This window comes from Dama dama, chromosome 10 (genome assembly GCF_033118175.1).
Source record: "Dama dama isolate Ldn47 chromosome 10, ASM3311817v1, whole genome shotgun sequence".
In the NCBI taxonomy this organism is placed as follows: Eukaryota; Metazoa; Chordata; class Mammalia; order Artiodactyla; family Cervidae; genus Dama; species Dama dama.
This window is the reverse complement of record NC_083690.1, coordinates 25,504,739-25,519,916: the sequence shown is the minus strand read 5'-3', so window position 1 is coordinate 25,519,916 and position 15,178 is coordinate 25,504,739. Positions and strand designations below refer to the sequence as shown.

Here is a 15,178-nt window from a genome sequence, read left to right as displayed (position 1 = left end):
CCAGTTTGTGGAAGACCATTTTTCCATGGACCAGGCGGAGGAGGTGGGGGGATGGTTTCAGGATGATTCGAGTGCATTACATTTATTGTGCACTTTATTTCTATTATTATTATTATGTTGTGATATGTAATGAAACAGTTATACTACTCACCATAATTCAGAATCAGATCATCAGGCGGTCAATTCTCATAAGGAGCACCCAACCTAGATCCCTTCCACGTGCAGTTCATAGTAGAATTCATGCTCCTATGAGGATGCCTGTCTAATGCTGCCACTGATCTGACAGGTGGTAGAGCTCAGGCAGTAATGTGGGTGGTGGTGAGCAGCTGTAAATATAAGTGAAGTTTTGCTCACTTGCCTGCTGCTCAACTCCCGCCGTGCAACCCAGTTCCTAACAGGCCACAGACCACTACTGATCTATGGCCAGAGTCTTGGGGGGACCCCTGGAGTTGGCAGGTTCTATAAAGTGAAGCGTGCTTGTAATTATATCATTCAACCATTTCCCTCCTAGATACTCACTTAAGTGAACTGATAGAGTTATATTGGCACAAAATCTAGTGCATCAACATTTGTTAGAGGGTTCATCTTGGGTCCTAGTCCGGATAAATACAAACGAAGTTAGCCGGCCACAAATGCGTTAGCTAAGTGAAAGCAGCCAGGCTCAAACCGTGTGATTCCACATATGTGACTTTCTGGGAAATGGTAGGGACAGAAAAGAGGTCGGTGACTGCAGGGGCGGGAGGAGGGATGGATACAAAGGGGCATCAGGGGATTTTAGGGGGTGATGGAGCTAGTTGGTGTTATAAGGAGTGGTGGTGGATATACAACTGCCTTTGTGTGTGTGTGTGTGTGTGAATAATCACAGAACTCTATTGAACCTCGTGCCTGTTAGAGTGAAGTGAGTCAGAAAGAGAAAAGCAAATATGGTATATGAAAACATACATAAGGAATCTGGGAAAATTGTATAGGAATGGAGATGCAGACGTAAATGATGGACTTTTGGACATAACAGGGAAGGACAGGGTGGGACGAATTGACAGAGTGGCATTGACATATATGCACTAAGTCTGGCGTGCTGCAGTCCATGGGGTCCAAAGAGTCGAACACGGCTGAGTGACTGAACCGATCTGAACTGAATGTGTAAAATGGCTAGTGTATATAGCACAGGGATCTCAGCTCAGTGATCCGGGATGACCTATTAAAGGTGAGGTGGCGGGCAGGGGGACGGGGTCAGGGAGGGAGGCTCAAGAGGAAGGGTGATGTGCATGCAGACGGCTGGTTCACTTTGCGATACAGCAGAAACCAACACAACTTTGTAAAGCAATTATCCTCCAATTAAAACAAAATCAGAACTGTGCACTAAAAAGGGTGAAGTGTAATGTGTGGAAATTATAATGCATGGAAATTATGGCAGAGACAGAGGAAAGAGCAGGTGCAAAGACCCAGAGGCTTGAACTCAGGCTTGAGACAGTACCTAGAGGTTTAGGGGGAAAGTGTTCTTGCCTGGAGAATCCCAGGGACGGGGGAGCCTGGTGGGCTGCTGTCTGTGGGATCACACAGAGTCGGACACGACTGAAGTGACTTAGCAGCAGCAGCAGCTGGAGCTGAGGTGGAGAAAACATATTTATGTCGGTTTGTGAAGAGCCTTGAATGTCATGACAAATTCTTTGGACAGTGGGAAAATCTGAAAGTTTTTAACCAGTCAAGGATTATAAGCAATCTTTCTGTTTCTGAAAAATCACTCTGTCTTCTGGTTAGTGGCAAAAACCATTGGATGTATGGGCCTGGTCCTGCCTCCAGAAATGTTTTCATTTGCTCCCTCTTTAAAATATTTTTTAATTTATGACTCATTTTATTTTTTGAGGTTTACAACAGAGTCAATCTGTTTTTTTTTTAATTTATATTGAAGGATAGTTGATTTACAATGTTGTGCTAGTTTCAGTGAAGTGAACTGAAGTTCACTGTGAAGCTAGTTCACAATGAAGTGAATGAGTTTTGTGTATATATATTATATATATATTTGTTGTATGTATTTTATATATTAGTTCAGTTCAGTCGCTCAGTCGTGTCTTGACTCTTTGTGGCCCCAGGGACCGCAGCACACCAGGCCTCCCTGTCCATCACCAACTCCCGGAGCTTGCTTAAACTCATGTCCATTGAGTCAGTGATGCCATCCAACCATCTCGCCCTCTGTTATCCCCTTCTCCTCCTGCCCTCAATCTTTCCCAGCATCAGGGTCTTTTCCAGTGAGTCAGTTCTTTGCATCAGGTGGTCAAAGTACTGGAGCTTCAGCTTCAGTATCAGTCCTTCCAATTCAGGACTGATTTCTGTTAGAGTTGACTGGTTTGATCTCCTTGCAGTTCAAGGGACTCTCAAGAGTCTTCTGCAATACCACAGTTCAAAAAAAAGCATCAGTTCTTTGGTGCTCAGCCTTCTCTATGGTCTAACTCTCACATCCATACATGACTGCTGGAAAAACCATAGCTTTGACTAGGCAGACCTTTGTCGGTGAAGTAACGATTCTGCTTTATCCATTCTTTTTCAGATTCTTTTCCCATATAGGTTATTGCAGAATATTGAGTTCCCTGTGCTATACAGTAGGTCCTTTTTATCTATTTTACATATAGCAGTGTGTATATGTTAATCCCAATATCCTAATTTATCACTTTACCCCATTTTTCCCTTTTGGTAACTGTAAGTTTGATTTTGAGATCTGAGAGTCTGTTTCTGTTTTGTAAATAAGTTCACTTGATTCATATTTTAGATTTCATGTGTAAGTGATATTATATGGTATTTGTCTTTCTCTGGCTTATTTCACTTTGTATGATAATTTCTAGGTCCAACCAACCATGTTGCTTCAAATGGCGCTATTTCATTATATTTTATGGCTGAGTAGTATTCTATTGTGTGTATATAAATATACATACCTACATATATATATATACAGCACATCTTCTTTATCCATTCTTCTGTCACTGGACATTTAGGTTGCTTTCATGTCTTGCCAATTACAAATAGTGCTGTAGTGTGAACACTGGGGTGGCCCATGTGTTAAAAATCAGGACATTTTACATAGAATCCTACTACATTGCTGGCTTCTCTTTAGATGGGACACATGTCAAAGCCACACCTGGCCCCCTCACCTTCCTGGCCCTGGCAGGTGTCAGATTTTGACCCCAGAGGTTGAAAGTGGGCTAGAGGAGGAAGAGGTCAAGGTCAGTGACATTGCCCAGTCCTGGCTGAGCATCATTGCCCCCTGGGGAGCCTTAAACACTGATGGTGCCCAGGCAGAGTCTCTGGGGGTTGCCTGCCCATCTGTATCTTAACAATGTCCCCCAGGTGGTTCTAATATGCAGCCAGGGCTGGGAACCATTGGTCTGGGTGGAAGGTGACGGCCTGGGTTAAGGGGTCAGCAGTGGGGGTGGGAGAGGTTGAAGGGCCGATGGGATGTGTGAGGGGGTGGGGCAGACCACCATGGTATAGGATCTGGCTTGGACAATCGGGAGTGATGATGTCATCTGCAGAGAGGGGACAGGGGAGGAGAGGTGGTCAGGGGAAGGCTGAGTGCTCAGCGTTGGCCACGCTGTGTCCAAGTAGTCTGTGGCCTCCTGACCCAGGGCCTAGCGTGCAGTTGTCTCATCCTGCTGTGTGCCTCAGTGTCTCTGCTCACCTCTGAGACAGGAAATCAGGGGAATGTCCCCAGGGGAGACTGGACAGAGGTAGGGGTGATGAGGCAGCCAAGCTTTCCCCGTAGCCACGGCAGACAGAGGGTCATTTGGGCAGGGTCGGGGGTCCTTCTCTTGTCCACCTGGCTCGTGGGAACTCAGGCCACGCTGAGCAATTTTGCCTGCAGCAAAGTGGGGGAGACTGTCCTCCAAAGGGGTCCTCATGCTCAAGAAAAAGGGACCCACCCATCCAGACACATGGCACCCTCAAACCCAAAACCACTCACCCTTCCTCAAACCCATCAAAATCACCTGCTGTACCATCTTGACTCCTAAGTAAATGGTACAATTTTTTTTTTTTTTTGGTCAAGAATGCTTTTCTTCCTATTAGCAATCCAACTTATGCCTGAGTGAAACCACTGTGCCCATTCTACAGATGGGTAAGAAAAGAGAAGGAGAGGAAGGAAACAGTCCTAGCCAGGTTCTTAATATACATTCTTGTGTAATCCATAAAACCATCCTGTCTGTTTATGAAATAGGGGTGATTGGTCCCATTTTCCATATGGGCAAACTGAGGCCCAGAATGTGTAAGGATTACGTAGCAAAGTTGGTGGCTAAGCCTGATCCTCTCCATGATTCTTCAGTGTGATCATAGCCTCACCAGGAACGCACACAGACTCACACACACACACACACACATGGAGCCTCTCCAGACACCTTTTATTGTTTTCGGTGCCCCCTCAACTTTCCTTCTGGTACCCAGGGGATGTCTGCATGACTGTTCTGGCCTCCATCCCTCCGAGGACGTACTCACTCTCCCCCAAGTCTGTGTGATCAGCCCAGGGATGGAGTTGATGTCCTGAGTAGGGGCGGAGTGCAGACCTCAGTCGTCCCACCCACCTAGGGGTCATTCACTAAATGGTCCGGAGCTCACCCACTGCAGCCATTCTCGGCTGGGTTGGTCTCTGTCACCATTAAGCATTTGTCATGGCATTGTCCTGCCACGGGAAGCACTGTCCCAACCATCTCAACAAAGGTTGATTCCTGGCCTCTCCTCTTGTCTCTCTGCCTCCCCTGAGACCCAACAGAGACATGGATGGATGCCAAGGAGCACTTGCTGCCTGGAAACAGTGTTCAAAATTGAAAGCGTAAATCTTCCTTAGACGATGCTCCTCAGGGGATGGGGCTCCCTTGACGCAGTTGTCACGAGTGTCCACTCTAGATGCTCCCGGCTCCTGTGGGCAGCGCCTCTTACAGAGCATGCGCGGGACTGAGCTCCTCATCGACAGCACGCGCGCCAGTTGGCTCTTGACATGGACAATCCCAGCTGTGGTTGGTGGTTTTGCCTTCTGAGCTCATCATGGTCGGTGTTGGTTACAGATGGTGTCCTTCACTTGGGATGGATCATGGAAGGTTCTTCTAACTGCAGATGGTTCTTAATAACAGTTGACACTTGCCTTGAAAATGGTTGTCTCCACGGATGAGTTCTGGCACAGGTGATCCCACCAAGGATGTTTCTCTAACAGATGGCTTTGTCACTGACGGATGCTGTCAGGGATGGCTCGTCACTGGACTGATGACATCACAGGACTGATGTTATTGCCACTGTGGTGTTAACACAGGTGGACCCAGCAGGGGGTGGATCTTGATCATGTTCTTCCCAAGAATGGTTTTCAGTGTAGATGGTCTCCTCACTGACTGCTGATGCTCAGTGTAATTGGCAACATACGGCTCTCCTGCCGATGGCTGTTGTTACAGATAAATCAAAATCACTGGTGATTTTGACCCAGTGTATACGTTTAAAAGGTCTTTCTTACTTCTGTTGGCAATAACCACTCTGGGTGAAGTCTGGGTTTGCTGGGTCTTCACATGATGTGTTTTTCAAGGTCCCAGTGGCTGGCGAGGTCTCATAAAGGCACGTGCACCTGGGCAGGCTGCTCATCCTTGGCGACCTGGTCACTAACATTCACCCTGTCCCCAGCTTTGTCCCCTGGAAGACTGGTTTTGCTCTGCAGCCCGCTTTGCACGTGGCTGTCCACCCTGACGCTCTGGTGGTTGCTGGCCTGGCTGGAGGGAAGGCTGTCCACGGAGCTGACCAGCCCGCTGCTCACTTGGTAGTTTAGGGCGCTGCTGCCCAGGCTGATGAAACTGATGTTGCTGAAGCTGCTGGCCCTGCTCTCCACGCTGCTGCTGGGCAGGCTGGTCTTACTATTCCCTTCCAGTCTGGCTGGTGCTGTTGGCTTGGCAGGCCAGTCGTCTCTTCAGCTGCTTAGGAGAGTAGACGGCGCACACCTGGTTGGTCTGGGCCCCGCCTGCCTGGGTGTGGAGCCTTCTGCTCAACCGCATGATTTGATGGCTGCCTGGCAAGCTGACTTCGCTGTTCTCCTCATCCCCTGCGTACCCGCTGCTCAGCCGGCTGATGTCAATGCATCGCTCCAGGCTGGAGTGTAGCAGGCTTGACAGGACGCTGCTGTCGTGGCTCACGGTGCTTCCCAAGTGACCACTGGAATCTCTCAGGGGCTCCTGCGTGGCTTCTGCATCATGGCATGGCCATGCAGGGGACTGGGGCTCTAGCCTGGGTGACTGTAGACCTGCACCTGGTTCCTGAGCCTCCCCGCTGGGAGACTCCCCTTGCCTGCCCTGGAGGAAAGTGAGGGGCAACTGACTTGGTTTCTCCAGGAGGAGGGGGCCTGGAGGCCTCTGGGTGTTGGATGTGGTGTGTCTGGGCAGAGGAGGCTCAATTTATAAGGGTCCCCCTGAAAAGGGAGGGTTCTGATTGGCTGGCTCGGTTGCCACGGTGATGGTGCCTGTGATGCGGGCGGGCGGGGCAGGAGGGAGAACAATGATGTGCTGGCACCTGGGGCATCAGGGGCGGCAGTTGGGCAGAAAGGAGGCTCCATTGCAGAAGGGCTGAGCACCACTTTCAAAGGGGCCTGTGGTCTCTGCTTTGCCGGGTCAGGAGACCTGCCTTTGCATCCCTGGTGAGACCTTTATGAGCTGTGTTTCTTCACATCCTGTCATTTTCTGAGGCTCTGCTCCTCACTCAGCTCTGTGCTCCTGAGGACTGCAGAGAATTTCACAGTCAGGGTTTTAGCCTCCATTTTTCCATGGCCCTGCCGGGTCCAGTTTCGACTCTCACTCAACCTCGTCCGTGTCACACCCTACTCTATCGTCACCTTGGATGCCCAGTCACACTGGCCACTTTGTTATTCCGAGCTCTTATCTGCCACAGGGCCTTTGCACTGGTGGTTCCCACCACCTGGAATGCTCTTCCCTTGGTCCCTTCAGGTTTCAGCTCCAGTGTTCCTCATTAAACTTTCCCTGGCCTCCCCAAGCAGGTCCCTCTATTGTTCTTTATGTCACATCCTGATTTACGGGCCTTATGGCTTTTGTTACAATTTGCAATTATGTTTATGTATTGGTGTCAACCTTGTGAGGGCAGAAATGTTCATTTCTTATTTTCTGTTCTGCTCTGACACCCAGCATAACGCTTGCACATAATAGATGCTCACTGAGTCTATTGAATGAGTGGATTGTGCACCCTCAGGTTTGTATCATAACCATGTTGGAGCTTTTTATAAACATGCATTTGGATTTTTGAGCACAGTGACTCTCTCCCTTGATTGCTCATCACAGTGGTCTGACTTGTCCCCACAGCCCTGCTTTCCTCGCCAGTGACTGGCTGGGAAGGGACAGCTCTGTGGCTTCTTCCCTGCCCCACCATGTCCCCTCAGAAACCCAGCAGCCAAGTGCCCTGAAGGGGAAGCTGTGGTTCCTCTGATTAGGAGGTTGGGAAAGAAGGTCACCAGAGAGAGCTTCACCAGCCCAGAAAATGGCCCAGCAGCCACAGGACTCCTACCTGAATATTTATCCCTAAAATTCAGACTGGGATGCTGGAGAAGACTCTTGAGAGTCCCATGAACTGCAAGGAGATCCAACCAGTCAATCCTAAAGGATATCAGTCCTGAACATTTATTGGAAGGAGTGATGCTGAAGCTAAAGCTCCAATACATTGGCCACCTGATGCGAAGAGCCAACTCTGGAAAAGACCCTGATGCTGGGAAAGATTGAAGGCAGGAGCAGAAGAGGGCGACAGAGGATGAAATGGTTGCCATTTCCTCCTCCAGGGTATCTTCCTGACCCAGGGATCAAACCCAGGCTCCTGCAACCAAATAAATAAAAATAAATATTAGGAAAAATCTAGTGGGAGAGCGAGTTGGGGGTGGACAGCACAGTGCAGGGTGAATAGCCTGGTTGCTCTGCTCCGCAGGGGCTCTGGCCAGAGGAAGGGCTTCAAACCCTGAGTGAGCTGTGGTTCCGACCCTGTGTCTACCACCTGGGGGACATGGTGTGGCCAACTTAACCTCTGAACCTCAGCTTCCGCATCTGGGAAATGGAGCAACAGCACTGATGATGCTACTCCCAAAAGGATGCTCTGAGGACTGATAGGACACACCAGGGCAGGGTCTACTCTGTAGGCTCCATGGCCTCACCGTGCTGCCCAACCCTCGTGGAGCCTCTACTTTAAGACAGAACATAGGTGTATGCATGAAAAAAAAATAAGTGTGTACACTGGCATATATGTATATATACATGAACATGTGTGCATATGTGAATACACACATAACATATGTGTATGTATTCATGCAAAAGGGCTTCCCTGGTGGCTCAGTTGGTAAAGAATCCATCTGCAAGGCAGGAGCTGCAGGAGACATGGGTTCGATCCCTGGGTTTGGAAGATCCCCTGGAGGAGGAAATGGCAACCCACTCCAGTATTCTTACCTGGGAAATCCCATGGACAGAGGAGCCTGGTGGGCTACAGTCCATGGGGTCACAAGAGTCGGACACAACTTAGCAACTAAATGACCCCCACCACCATACATGCAAAGACATACATAAGTATATATGAATACACACATAATATAATCCATGTGTGTATGGTAAATTAGTATATCTACATGAACATGTATATAAGTATTTACATACACACATATACACAAACGTACTTTTTATATGATTTTCTATTTATTTATTTTTGGCTGTGCTGGCTCTTCATTGCTGCAGACAGGCTTTCTCTAGTTGCAGGGAGTGGGGGCTGCTCTCTAGTTGCGCTGCACAGGCTTCTCACCATGGTGGCTTCTCTTGTTGTGGAGCACGGGCTCTAAAGCATGGGCCCAGTAGTTGTGGTGCACAGGCTTAGCTGCCCTGCAGCATGTGGGATCTTCCCGGGCCAGGGATCAAACCTGTGCCCCCTGCATTGGCAGGGGGATTCTTAACCACTGGACCACCAGGGAAGTCCTAAACACACTTTTTTAAAACCACAAGACCCTCTGGCCCTCTGCCTTCCTGGGGTAGCCACTCTCCCCCAAGATTGTCCACATGGAGCATCCTTATCCGAGCGCCTCCCCTGAGATCCTCTGGTCTCTTCCCAGCATCTGGCCCATTGGGGTGAGGACCGGCATTCATTCAGTTTAGAGCATCCCTGAACAGTTAGTGTGTGATCACAGGCAACACAGTGAGCGTTTCATTTAGAGCCAGACCCCAGTCCACACCTGGGGAGAACGCAGAGCTCCCTGTGCTGGGCTGGAGCTGTTGGAGGGACTGTGAGCTGGACGTTGGCATGGATATCTCAGTCCGTCTCCTTTCATCCTCTCTCTGCCCCAAAGCCCAGGTCCTGGCTACCTAACTTGGTCACCAGGCAGGTCTTGTCCTGGTGAGAGGCATCCCTGTGGGTCAGGAGTGGTGAGTACCTCCCTACTCAGGAGCACTTGGCATTGAAGCTTAAACAAGTGGTCTCCAAGGGTGGGCTTGGGGCCCTGGTGGCAGGACCTGGGACTCTATACCTCCTCCCAGGATCAAATCAAAGAGAACCAGCTCAGCCAGGGCCTGGAGTGTGATTGGTTCAAGGGAGAGAGGTAATTCTTCCTCTGGGTGGCCCCATGATTGATTTTCTCTCCACTTTTTACATTACTTAAGGCATAAAAGAGGAATGTTAAAGCGAATATCTGTGTGCTCATCACTCAATTCAAGAAATAAGACTCTGTTGATATAGCCTAAAACCCATTTACCCCTCCCTCTCACATCTCCCCATGGCAATCCTGAATCTGACGCACATCTTTATACTTGAAGTATAAAAGGAAAAGGACATATTCCCATTCCATGTGTGGAATCATTTTGCATGCTATTAATCTTGATATAAGTGGCATTCTTTATATATCCTTCTATCACTTGCTTATGTTCAGCATTATATTTGTGAGATTCATCTGTCGTTCTGTGTGTGGCCCAAGTTCATTTTCACTACTCTAAGAGTATTCATTCTATTGACGAATGCCATAATTCATCCATTCTCTCGATGAATGGCTAGGTTACTTTTCCTTTGCTCCCCCTCTGTGATAAACATTCCTTTAAGTGTCTTTTTCCCATGACCTTTCCCCCGAGGATTTATGAGAAGGGTCCTCCCAAACGTACTATGAAAACTTCCACTTGCTTTAATTATGTATAGAGCAGCTACATCTCCCCCATCCCCTGGGTCTCATCTTCTACCACGAGGTTCAGCTTAGGGATGGGATAAACCACAGGGTTTTCTGTTGCCTACATTATTTGGGCCTTATTTGGTTAACGTGGCCTTTTCAAAATGTTCGGCTTTGGCTGGAGAGTTGACTCACTGGGGTGGGGGGCAGTAGGAGCCAGGTGGCTGAAAGGGGGTGAGCCTCTCTGAAGGGCGAGTGCTACCAGAAGGGACCCACTCTTTCTGCTCAGGGCATGTCACCCAGCTTCCTGCAAGCTGGGGCAAAGCCCCTGCCTCACTTTTTTTCACTGTGCACTCAGTGTGTGAAGGACACACTGGGGATGGGAAGGGAGGATGATGGAGAGGTGGCCTGAGGAGTGGGGTTTACATGAGTATCCTTAGGCCCAGCGTGGGAACCGTATGTACCACAGAGTCACGGAGCTGTGGAGTCAGTGTGGGAAGCCGATGTCTGAGCTCCAATCTACTTCCCAGCTGTGCGATCTGGGGCAAGTTACCTAGCCTTTCTGTCTCAGTTTGGGTTCCTTCAAAAGCAGACTTTAAGGCATGACTCGGGTACCAGTCATTTGGGAGGTGGTTCCAAGAAACCCCAGTGAAGAGATGGGCGGTAAGACAGGGAAGGAAGGAAAGAAGCCAGTGAGGGCATGTTTATGGAGAATGTGGCCAGTTAGCCTGGGGATCAACGATGCTGGGGCCTCGCAGAGGCTGGGACATTTACCCAGTGGCTCTGGGTCCCACTGGGGCATCTAATGCCTTTTCCCCTTTCTCCTGAGCTGGCTGAGCAAGCCTCTGTGGTGCCAGAGAAAGCCTGGAGGCAGAGGAGGCAGGAGGGGAGAGGGATGGGGAGGGGAAGGGGAGGGAGGGGAGGAGAGCTGGGGAGGAGGGCAAGGTGGAGGGGAGAGGCAGAGACGCTGTGCTTGGGTGCATCTGCTGCGCCTTCAGCCAGCTCTCATCTCTAGCAGAGGCTGACTCCTGGGGGTCAAGAAGACGGTGGGGGCATCCATGGAGTCTGCCAGCGTGGCCTCGCCCACAGATGGGGTCAGGGATTGTTCCTTTAGGCTGTAGGAGGATTCCACGGGGCCAGGCCGGCCTGCAGTCAGTCCTCTTCAATAAACGCTAAGTATGGAAAACCTGCCTCGTGCTCCCCCAAGGTTGTGGTGAAGAAATGGAGATGGACTGATGAAATAGCAGCTCAGAGAGATGATAAAACATGGACTCTGGCTGTAAAACCATCAGGTGGCAGGACCACAATCCGGACCCGAGGTTGTCTCAGAAACGTCAGGTCTCTCACCCTGGGGGCTTCACTACATTCGGCCCAGAGCAGTTAACACCCCCCATCCCCACCTCCGGAGCTGGGTGTCAGGGGGCTGTTTGCCTTGTCAGCCTCCATCAGGCCACAAGTATGGGCCAGGGTGGGTCTCAGGAGAGGACTGGGTGTAGGGGGACCAGAGGCCCTGTGGGGAGAGGGTGCTGAGCACAGAACACATGAGCAGGGACCCTACATGGGGGTTAGTGTCTCGGCTCAGCGTGTGATCGAGGGGGCTGTGGGAATGTGGGACCCTCCTCCATGTTAAAGGGGAACGGGGCTGAGCAAACTGGGGTGCACTGATCTTCCTGACCTGCAGTAAAGTCATGAACACAGTCAAAATGACCCCTGAAAACCCAGTCCATCCCTCCATCCATCAGACCTGCAGGGCCATGAAGAGGTTGGTTCTTAGGGACACTCAGCTTGTGGGCCACCTGGTTAGAGCTCAGGGATAGGAAGCCCCTTTTCCGAAGTCCTGAGGTGATCGCCCTTCGGTTCTGAACACTTACAAGTCCAGGGTGGTGGCTCCCGGGTAAGACTTTACCCCAGGCTCTGCCTCCTGCCAGCTCTGTACCTGGGCAGGTTATCCAAGCCCTCCCCCCAGCCTCCTCCCCCGAGAAACCAGGCTGGGAACGGTCAGCTCTCACCATCCTTCGGGTCAGGGGAGCCTGTGTTTTGTCACTGCTGTGTCCCCAGTGCCTGGAAGAGGTTCAAGCGTTCCCTAAAGCTTAGCTGAATGAACAGGTGCAAAGTGCTTTAGGGCCACACTGATGCTTGGAAAGCTGAGCAGCTTTACTTACTATTATAATGTGGTTTCGGTATAAAGTCTCTTTCTTATCAACATAGGGCAAACCAGACTTGTTCACTTTTGGGGTGGATTAGATGAGAAAAATCCCAGGTGGTGCTAGTGGTAAAGAACCCACCTGCCAATACAGGAGACATAAGAGACTGGGGTTCGATCCTTGTGTTGGGAAGATACCCTGGAAAAGAGAACAGCAACCCACTCCAGCATTCTTGCTTGGAAAATTCCATGGACAGAGGGGCCTGGGAGGCTACAGTCCATGGAGTCACAAAGAGCCGGACATGGCTGAGCAACTTAGCACAGACAGATGAGAAAATAGAGCGACACTTTGCCCCGGGGCTGAGTCCTGAAGCCAGGAGGATGTTAACTGCCCTGTTGGATGAGGTTCTGGTCAGGGGCCAGGAAGGGTGTCAGGGCTGAGGAACCTTGGAGACAGGCCCTTAGTTATTAAGTCCCAAGTTACAGATGAGGCTCAGTGAGCAGAAGGAGATTTCTAATGCAGTCTGGCTGGTAAGTGGCAGAGCCAGGCTTCAACCCCATCTTCTGGTTCCTATTCCAGGCTCACTCTGAGGGGCACCTGGGCAACTACAGGTTTGCAGATCGGGGACAGAGGTTCTCAGAGAGGTGAAACAGTGCCTGGACCATGGTGCACATGGGTGGCAGAGCGTGAGGGAGGGGTCATTGGTGTCTCAGAAGGTGGCGTGCATGGTGAGAGGGGGTGTGGGACTGTGGCCCGAGGGGCCTTCCCTCCCAGGCACTCCGGGTTAAGCAATGCAACCCCAAGTGCCCTGGGCTCTGAAGCTCAGATTCCCCTTTTGTAAAGGGAAGTGATGCTGTCAACCTGTCTCCCTTCCTGGGCATTTGGGTGCAGGCGGGGAGCTCCCCAGAACTCCCGGGGAGAAAACATCACCCGCGGGTGGAGGGCAGCTCATCATCACTGGGTCTGCAGACCAGCCCTGGCTGCCTGCCCCATGGCTCCCTGGTGCCTCCCAGCGCACCCCCAATGCCAGGCTGCCCTGATTGTCTGAGCCTAGAGGAGAGAGTCCCAGGAAGGCAGGGCTGGCCCTGAGTGACCACAATAAGGGCCGCCCACAGAATGTGGCCACCGCTGATGGGTGATGGCCTTTTGAGCAAATTATTCCTCTACGATTGCAGAGAGGAGGAATTATTGGCAGAAAATGAGGATATAAAACCCCGTGGGAGCCTGGTACCTTTTGGGGGGCGCTGAGTGCCGAGCGCTTGGAGTCCTTCCAGCAGATTGGTTCATTTTTAATGGTCTAGGACTATAGCTCATCTGTTTAATTCCAACGAGGTGACATAATATCTTTCATTTGGACTTATCACCGCACGGCGCTGATGCAGCTCCCAGCATTCTCCGGGCAGGACATTCTGTCATTAATGCACAATCCCTCTCTCTGGCCAAATTGAAAGTCCGCAGGAAGGGCTGTAGCCTCGGAGAGGAGAGATCAACAGTGAATAGGTCACATCAGGTATTAAGGAATGAAAATGAATTCATTCTTTCCTCCGGTGAATAAGCAGCTGTACTTGGGTCTCTGTGATCCATGAAATAGGCTGTCAGGAAAATAGGAAATGGGCTGCATTTGAACTTCACCGGATAATTCTGCCCCGTTGCCCTGGAGACTGGTATCGCTGCCCAGGGCAGGGGCTGGGGGAGGAGGGGCGCCCGCATGTCCGGGGCACCCACTGTGTGCCAGATGTCTGGCTTTGTCAGTCCTGGGGGGTGGGGAACATTGTTATCCCCATGTTTCAGATGAGGACCATAAGGCTCAGAGAGATCCAGGGACTTGCTCCAGGTCGCCCGGTGCAGGACCCTGGGGCAGTTTGACGTGTGCAGCCCTATGGCCAGGAAATGGGCCCAAAGAACCTCAAAGCTTTACCTTCGCCTGGGCTCAAAATATGAAGTGTCAGCTTTCTACACCAGGGAGATACCCACTGTCATTGGATCACGGTGAGGGTTAAATGAGGGAATGAACTTCATGAGCTCCGCACAGGGTTCCGGGCAGAGTGTTTGGAACTTCTGCCTTTCCATTCTGCAGCTGATAGAGTACCTGAGTGAAACTTGGAAAGTAAGTGACTTAAATGCCCAAGACCTAGGGCAAGTGGCTGGTGGGGCTGACGTCTGTCCCTTGGACTGATGCGGGAGTCCCTGTTCTTTCTACCATGGTGGTGGTTTCATTGCTCAGTTGTGTCTGACTCTTTGCGATCTCATGGACTGTATCCCACCAGGCTCCTCTGTTCATGGGATTTCCCAGGCAAGAAGACTGTAGTGGGTTGCCATTTCCTTCTCCAGGGGATCTTTCTGACCGAGGGATCGAATCCATGTCTCTTGCTGAGTCACCTGGGAAGTTTCTACTAAACCAGGAACTAGAGAGGAGGGATTATTGGCAGAAAATGAGGGAGGCAGGCTGACAGCATCACTTCCGTTTACAAAAGGGGAAACTGAGCTCCAGTGCCCGGGGCGCTTGGGGGGCGCTTGGGGGCTGGGGGAGGATTTTGAGATGTTTACTGTGAAATTCCCCCCTTCTCTGCTTTATTTGTCTCCTTACCTCCACCAGCCCTGTATATTTGACTTGGTTGCTTTGTTCATTGTTCGTCTCCCACCCACCTGGGCATTTACTTGAGGAGGGGTTTTGACCAATTCATCGCTGTGTCCCCAATGCCTAGAACCAGAGCTGGGACTGGCATGAGGCAGGAGAGAGAGGTTCTGCAAGGACCTTAGGCTTAAGCCCTTCGATCCGGAATTTGGTAAAAAATTTGATATTTTGTTCATTATCCATATATATTTGCATTCTTTTTTTATTTTTAATCATATTGTATTAAAATATCGATGATCTTATTGCCTGAGTTCTTTGGTCCCT

The 15,178-nt window shown here is 50.5% G+C and overlaps 1 protein-coding gene across 1 annotated transcript; it reads right to left on the bottom strand.

Annotated features, from left to right (window-relative positions):
• Nucleotides 1–5,873: 5,873 nt before the first annotated feature.
• Nucleotides 5,874–14,907, bottom strand: C10H16orf82 (chromosome 10 C16orf82 homolog). The gene is made up of 2 exons (XM_061152344.1): nt 14,867–14,907; nt 5,874–6,387 (listed from the first exon to the last, which is right to left on the bottom strand). Exons 1-2 carry the CDS (start codon nt 14,905–14,907, stop codon nt 5,874–5,876), a joined length of 555 nt encoding a protein of 184 aa, XP_061008327.1.
• Nucleotides 14,908–15,178: the final 271 nt, after the last annotated feature.

What these genes read in the sequence shown, in the direction of transcription:
- C10H16orf82 (XM_061152344.1), bottom strand. Translation starts at nt 14,907, where the DNA reads ATGAACAAAGCAACCAAGTCAAATATACAGGGCTGGTGGAG. An exon ending in AATATACAGGGCTGGTGGAG is followed by an intron (nt 6,388 to 14,866) that starts GTAAGGAGACAA and finishes TCCTCTGCCCAG; the next exon opens with ACACACCACATCCAACACCC.